At 47.9% G+C, this 8,012-nt stretch overlaps 1 protein-coding gene across 1 annotated transcript; it reads left to right on the forward strand.

Moving 5' to 3' along the window:
- The first annotated feature begins 372 nt into the window (after window positions 1-372).
- Window positions 373-5,800, forward strand: Krt1 (keratin 1). Its single transcript, XM_008839967.2, has 9 exons — window positions 373-969; window positions 1,927-2,141; window positions 2,445-2,505; window positions 2,882-2,977; window positions 3,135-3,299; window positions 3,427-3,552; window positions 4,079-4,299; window positions 4,818-4,852; window positions 4,935-5,800. Exons 1-9 carry the CDS (start codon window positions 373-375, stop codon window positions 5,297-5,299), a joined length of 1,881 nt encoding a protein of 626 aa, XP_008838189.1. The 3' UTR covers window positions 5,300-5,800.
- The last annotated feature ends 2,212 nt before the right edge of the window (window positions 5,801-8,012 follow it).

Consider the following 8,012-nt stretch of genomic DNA (forward strand, 5'->3'; position numbering starts at 1 on the left):
GTGAAGGGAATTATGAAATCCTATCCAGAAACACTAGGGAACTGATGTGGGGTCCTAGTTTCTCAAAGTCATGAACGCTTGAAGAGAGATTTGGTCTGATAAAATGATTACCACACGAGTCAATCTTGTCAGCACAGCAATTTTGAGAGCCCATCCTGGGAGCTAGGTGTGTAGTGTTTATTGTTGAGGCTCGTAAAAATCTTGTATGGCTGCAGGCAAGCCAAACCCGTTGTAGGTGCTGCATCTCCGCTGACTCTGAGAACCAAGCCCAACTTCCTCCCAGTATATAAGGGGACAGCTCTGGGCTCAGGTCAGAGGAGTGCTCAGCTCCTTCCCTCTCTCGTCTTTGCTCTCACTTCTCTCTAAGCCATCATGAGTCGACAGTGTAGTTCCAGGTCCGTGTGCCGGAGTGGCAGGGGCTTCAGCTCCGGCTCTGCAGGCCTAGTCAGCTTCCAGCGCAGGTCCACTAGTGGCTCTGTGCGCCGCAGTGGAGGAGGCGGTGGTGGGAGATTTTCAGGAGGCTTCTGTCGAAGTGGGGGTGCTGGTGGTGGCTTTGGAAGTCAGAGTCTTGTTAACCTTGGAGGTGGCAGGAGCATCTCCATGAGTGTGGCTAGAGGTGGACGTAGTAGTTTTGGTGGTGGCAGCTTTGGTGGCGGCAGCGGTGGTTTTGGTGGTGGCAGCTTTGGTGGTGGTGGTGGTGGCTTTGGTGGTGGTTTTGGCAGTGGCGGTTTGGGCGGTGGTGGTTTTGGTGGTGGTGGTTTTGGCAGTGGAGGTGGTTTTGGTGGTGGAGGATATGGGGGTGGTTTTGGGCCTGTCTGCCCCCCTGGTGGCATCCAGGAAGTCACCATCAACCAGAGCCTTCTGCAACCCCTCAATGTGGAGATAGACCCTGAGATTCAAAAAGTAAAGTCTCATGAAAGGGAGCAGATCAAGTCACTCAACAACCAATTTGCCTCCTTCATTGACAAGGTAAGTTCATCTGCGTAGAGCCCTGAGAGGGCTGCCCGTGCAGGCTTGCAACAAGACATGGGTGGGCTTAGCCACATTGTCTGCATTGATGAATAAAAAGACATCTTGTGGAATGGACTTATGAGACACAAAAGTATGCTCAGGAGTGATGCTAATGAGTAAGCTCTTTCTTGGACAAAGGGACCTAAACATGGTCTGTTTGATATTTAGTTTGTTTTTGTTTTTGTTTTGTTTTGTTTTAATTGAGCTCTTGAACTGAGTTGGGACTCATTGCTGTTGAATGAGGATAATAGAAATAGGGCCAGTGGAACTTTCTAGGATGCAAATGAGAATCTTGGATGGGCCTTCCTGGTCATAAAAAGGGTGTAGTTGAGAATGCCCTGTGATGTAGCAGAAAGGATGGCATACATCAGTGCCAAACACCTGCTGTCAGAGGGAGCTCCAGCCTCTGGTAATGTCCCATTAATACTGGATCAGTATGGATAGTTTTTAATATGAATATTCCAAGTATCAGTTCTAGAAAACTATGAGTCACTTTGAACTTTTATGATAAGTCATCAATAATGGCAATCTAAAGTTATCAAAAATAAAATTCAAATCCAATTTGGTATTTTCCCAACATACTTGTGAATTATGTATATACCCAGGCAATGTAATTAAGCTGTCTACCTAAAAAAATTGGAAGGCAAATTTTTTAATATCATGTAATTTTATGTGCGGTAATTTTACATGTGCTTTGCTGTTGGTGTTACATAGCTACTTCTCTTCAGTGCTTCTCGCAATTAGCCACGAGTTGGGCTTTGTTCTGAAGGTGATGTTACCTTGATCAACTTCTCCCTATGCCTCTTGCTGTCAAATAGGAATTGAAGTTCTTTTTCAAATGAGACATTGGCCTTGCTCAGTGGCTGTTGGACCCCAGTCCTGGGCTTGGGGTCATTAATGGGTTTTTGGTCCTAGGTGCGCTTCCTGGAGCAGCAGAACCAGGTGCTGCAAACCAAATGGGAGCTGCTGCAGCAGGTGGACACCTCTACTCGGACCTACAGTTTGGAGCCCCTTTTTGAGTCATATATCAGCAGCCTCAGATCACATGTGGACCAACTGAAGAGTGACCAAACACGGATGGATTCAGAACTGAAGAACATGCAAGACATGGTAGAAGATTATCGGAACAAGTAAGGAAACCTGGCTGGCATTTGTTGATTATTTTTCTAAAAGATTTTCAGAAAGTGATAAGCTAAGAATATGAATTACAATGTAGCTATGGCTTTCCTTCAGTTAGAGACAAATCAATTGGACACTTTTAAAACTCTTCATTTCTCAGAAGATGGATATAATTTATGTCTTAGCTTATGAAGGGATGCAATGACAGACACGGATACTAAATACTGATAGATACTGATATTCTAGCTACTTAAATCTAGAATACTGAGCTTCAGACCTCAGCCTCCTTTGACTACCTCATCACTTTCCTGCAGGTATGAGGATGAGATCAACAAGAGGACAAATGCAGAGAATGAATTTGTGACCATCAAGAAGGTGAGCAAATTCATAGGGTGAAGCTTATCTGTGAAATAAGTAATAAACAAGGGTCTCTAAGTGTGAGCAGAAAGAAGCCTGTTGTGGATTGCCTGCTCAACATTTGGGTAGATTGTTTGCTCCCATTTTCATGGATCTGTGCTAATCCAGACACTGCTGCACATTTCTCAACACCATAGCAAGCAGGCAGGCAAGTTCTCGGCAAGTCAAGTGTGCTTTCTGGTATGAAGAGATGGAACAATTAGGAACTGTAATCTGTCTGGAGAGTAGAGGGAGAAGATCCCAAACTCTACTTCTACTTGGAACTCCCCTTTATGGCTAGAGAGGGGCCCATTCTAGAAAGCACATGACTTTACGATATCATTTGTTCCTCTAGGATGTGGATTCTGCTTATATGAACAAGGTAGACCTTCAAGCCAAGGTGGACAATTTGCAGAAGGACATTGACTTCTTCACAGCACTCTATCAGGCGGTAAGCACTTGAATTTCAGCCGAGGCTACCTAAATGGAAAGCCTTGAGTCTTGACTCCATTGCCCTGCAGGATAGAAGTGTTCCTTCCAACTCCAGACTCCTCCCTCCGAGTTGGCTTTTCATGCTGTAAGAGTCACTGAAGTATTATGTCGTACAGGAATTGTCTCAGATGCAGACTCATATCAGTGAAACCAATGTCATCCTGTCCATGGATAACAACCGCAGTCTGGACTTGGACGGCATCATCGCAGAGGTCAAGGCCCAGTATGATAGCATTGCCCAGAGGAGCAAGGATGAAGCTGAGACCTTTTACCAGAGCAAGGTGAGTGCCTCGTGCTCAGCCAGCTCCCTGAGATGTCTTGTGTTATGTCTTACGCTAACTCTTATGCTGTGTGCCCACTCATACTGCCTTCTGTCTGCATCTAACTGAAACAATCCATTATCCCTAGTATGAAGAGTTGCAGATCACTGCTGGCAGACACGGTGACAGTGTGAAAAGCTCAAAGATGGAGATTTCTGAGCTGAACAGGATGATCCAGAGACTTCGATCTGAAATTGACAGTGTCAAGAAGCAGGTACCCTCGGCTACATGGAATGGGGATGACCTTCAGGCAATGGGGGAAACTGTGCTGGTTTTGAGTCTTGCAGTCCTTACCAAGGCTGCATTACTCTCCCCCATTTCTTTTGGGGACTATGTCTGTTTCCAGAATTTAGTTCTCATGTGGGATTCTTTTGAGGGAAATTTGTGCAAATGACCTAGTAGTGAAGAGGTAATGGTTAGAATGAGTGGCCTAGCCCATGATAGGAGCAGAATTAGGATCTGAGGAGTGAGGAAAGGCAGCCAGAGGTTTTAAAGTTGGCATGTGGCAAAAGGATGGCAGCGCCTTGAGTCAGGCCCAAGAGAAACCGTTGAACCACTCTTAAAGGTCTTTTAAGGAAGTCAGCATGGTGTCATGCTCTGCAAGGGTGACCTGAGGTCCAGTGGCTCTGTGGGCTTAGAGTATAGGGTCACTAAGGTGGAGAGACAGACACAGGAAGAAAAGACAAACCTGGGGTGAGGGACCATGTGCTGGTGTAATGTACTGTGGTCTCTTTTCTCAGATTGCTCAGTTGCAGCAAAACATAAGCGATGCTGAGCAGCGTGGTGAGAATGCCCTCAAAGACGCCCAGAACAAGCTAAATGAGCTGGAGGATGCCATGACACAGGCCAAGGAGGACCTGGCCCGGTTGCTGCGTGACTACCAGGAGCTGATGAACACCAAGCTGGCCCTGGACATGGAGATTGCCACTTACAGGACTCTCCTGGAAGGAGAGGAGAGCAGGTGAGGAAGGGACCCCGCCAGCTTAGGGATCCCTTCCTTGGGAGCTATTGGCCACACAGCCATCTATCTGATTGCGATCGATCTGACTGCGGTCTATCTGACTGCTATCTGACTGCGGTCTATCTGACTGCGGTTTGTCTTGAGTTTGGGAAAATGAAGCACACATGGGGTGGGAGCAACGACTTTCACCTTAGGAGCCAGAGTCCCAACCTTTTTCTTTTCCTTTCCTCTCCACTCTTACTTCTATTTGCCTCCCCCCATCCCTGCCCCCCACTCCATGCTATGACAGCCTTTAGAGCTGTGCCTCATCGGCTCTAAGACTCTAGTTTGGTTTGCAGAGAGATTTTTTTCCCCCTCTTAGTACTAGCGCTGAGAAAACCAAGCTTGGGAAGCAGGAGGTCTGGGAGCAGGTTTCATGTGGAGAGGATTGGGGAGAGTGTAGGAGGCGCCGGGAGAAAACGCGGGGAGGGGGCTTCTGACGCTGCAGTGGCCTGAGGGGTTTGCTTTGTCTCCCGCAGGATGTCCGGAGAGTGCACGGCCAACGTGAGCGTGTGTAAGTACAGGCTGGTTCCTCTGGGCTCACGCAGGCTTGGCTGGGTGGGAGTGGGATGGACGGTCACCGAGTCTCTCTGCAGCGGTGAGCACCAGCCACACCAGCATGAGCGGAGGCAGTAGCCGAAGTGGCGGCGGCTACGGCTCCGGAGGCGGCGGCTACGGCTCCGGAGGCGGCGGCAGCTACAGCGGAGGCGGCAGCTACGGCTCCGGAGGCGGCGGCGGCGGCGGCGGCTATGGCAAAGCCGGCGGCAGCAGCGGGGGCCACAGAGGTGGCTCTGGAGTGGGCGGTGGCAGCTCTGGCGGCCGTGGTTCTGGCGGTGGCAGCTCGGGAGGCAGCTACAGTTCCTCCGGAGCCCAGGGATCCAGCTCTGGGGGCGTTAAGTCCTCTGGGGGCAGTTCTAGTGTGAAGTTTATTTCCACCAGTTATTCCCGAGGGACCAGATAAGCGGTGCTCCCCATCCCATTAGCTCTCCCTTTCCATCACGACCTAATATGGCTGGCAAGACCATTGTCAACTGCCCCAGCCCTATTGGAGAACAGAGCTATGGTTAATCGCGCCAGTCCAGACTACCCCGCCCCCACCTCGCTTTCTTTTCTGCTCAGCTTCAAAGAAGTTTTCAGATTAGTGGCAATCTGAGTTCCCTGGTGAGGACCCCTGGTTTGTTTTTGTTTTTGTTTTTTAATTTGGCCTGAGAAACGATTCAGCAATTACCACCACCCACGTGACATTTCAAAGAGCTTTGTAATTCAGCCAGAGGACGTCAGACCCAGGCCTGCTTTGCCCAGAGCGACCAGTGCTTTGGCCCTTCAGCAACCTGTCTTCTGCAGCAAGCTCTGTGCTGCTTCGGTTTTGTACATAAGGTGTATGCAAGTTGTTTGTCTTTTGTGGAGAGCTTTCAAACTCCCCATTGCCTTGTTTTTCCGCAATAAAGTGCATTTGAAATTCTCTGTTAGTTTCAGGCCTTTTGTTTACGATGGGGTAGAGGGTGGGTGGCTGTTTTGTGGGACTGAAAGAAGACACACAAACCTGGCTTTTGGGGGAATTCAGACCCAGGAACCTGAGCAGGAGGGTTCAGCATTTCATGAGGGTGGAATCCCAGGGCACAAGCTCTTTCCCAGAGGCAGGGGAAATGGACTGACTGCCAGGCTCTATTCATTTGAGAAGGCTTTCTTGGAAAGAGCAGGTTGGGAAGGTGTTTGGCACTGAGAAGATGGGAAAGCACTACATAGAAAAGGAACTGTTCATGTGGAACACCCAGTGATGAAGGATCAGCAACTACAGCAGTCAAAATACAGATTTTGGCCTAGGAAGGGGGATGTAAAGAACCCAGAGGTTAATGGAGAGTCAGATCTGCTGCTTCCCTCTTCCTCTCTCTTTCAGACCACCAGCCAAAGTTTGTTTAAGAAATGCTGCTCTTGACACGCAGATTCAACTTGTCAGGTAGTACTAGGAACACAGAACACAGACATTGGGATCTTACCATCACTACTTACTAGTTAGATGAAAATGCACAAGTTACATACCACAGTTTCAGTAGCTCTAAAAGAGGCATAATTATCTTCTTCCTGGGAATCATTGTGAGGACTAAGGTGAACTAGCTAAGCCATAGTGAACGCCCACTAAGTGCCTTTTTTAATGACAATGGTGATGATGATGGTGATGAGCTGGCTATTGTAACATTGCAAGTTGGACTCTAGTCAGTTCAGTAGGTGCTTGTTTAAAAAACAAAAAGTCCAAACATCTTCCCTATGGTTCCAAGACCATGAAAAAGTCACTCAACTTCTCTAAAGATAGTTTTCTTAGCTTCTAATTAGGATATGTCTTCCTGTCTCCACGGTCAGTCAGGGTATAAATTGAGGAGGCTCCGGATGGACAAGGGTAATACAAAAAGTCATTAGGGTGAGCTGTGTCCTTCCTCTCTAGCCACCCCTTCCTTAGGGTCTCCCAGTTCTTCCAGACTTCTGTCCTGGCTATGGAGCACAGGATGCCTTAACTGCTCTATGACCCAGCCGGTTGTGTGTTTTCCTTCCAGGCCTGAACCTCAAACATTCCCCAGCACTGGTAAACTTGTTCGGGTTGTTGCTTGAAAACACCATAGAAGTTAATCCTTTTGCTAAACACGTAGAAACTGGCCTCTGCCCTGGAACGAATTCTTAAGCTCTCATTTAAAACGGGATAGCCAGATCTTGTTGATTAACTGAGGTGGGACAGCCCTTGTCTCGCTCTGCTCCTCAGGATGCTGCAGCCCTCATTTTGTGTAAGTCCCCCTAACAAACGCCTGCCTTGCCAGGTGGTGCTTCTTTCTTTGGAATTCGACCTGCTCCCAACATGGCATGGTTTTGGAACTCCCTTTTGGAAATTTCCATGTCACCACTTTGAGGCAACTCTATACATTCATCTGGAAGAAATATCTTCACCAGATGTGTTGCTGACTGGACTGATGTGAAAGTTTGGAAAGAATTTTGAAGAAACGGAAAGAATGGAAAAATTTGATTTGCAGTACCTGTATCTAATCCACTATGGGTTTTTTTGCTGTTGTTGTTGTTGTTTGTTTTTTGGAGACAGAGCCTTACTATATAGCCCAGGCTGGCCTTGACCTCAAAGAGGTCTGCCTGCCTATGCTTCCCAAGTGCTGGGATTAAAGGCGTGCACCCCTATGACCAGCTATCCACTATGATATTTAAAGAGCAGGAAAAGAAGATTAACTCATAGCTCTCAGGCTCAGTAGGCCCTGGAACCAGCTCCTGGGCTATTCTGAGCCTCAGTTGTTTCTCAGGCGAAATGGGGAAGGACAATATTTGCCTCTAGACACCAAGAGGAAAAAAACCCCATATAATTACAGCCATGTTATACAGAAATAGATGGTATTTAAAAGGAGTGAGAGGTCTGGAGAGATGGTTTAGTTGGCAAAGTGCTTGCTGAGTAAGCATGAGGACCTGAGTTTGAATTTCCAATACCCATATAAAAGCCAGATGTGGTGGCATACCTCTGTACACCAGTACTAGGGGAGAGGGAAATGGGAGAATACAAGAATCTGTGGGGCTTACTGGCCAGATACTCTTGCCCAATGAGTAAGCACTAGGTTCAGTGAGGGGCCCTGTCTCAAAACCTAAGGTGGAGAGAGACTGAGGAAGACACTTAGAGCTGACCCCAGGCC

Source organism: Nannospalax galili, unplaced genomic scaffold (genome assembly GCF_000622305.1).
Source record: "Nannospalax galili isolate Female #2095 unplaced genomic scaffold, S.galili_v1.0 scaffold979, whole genome shotgun sequence".
NCBI lineage: Eukaryota > Metazoa > Chordata > Mammalia > Rodentia > Spalacidae > Nannospalax > Nannospalax galili.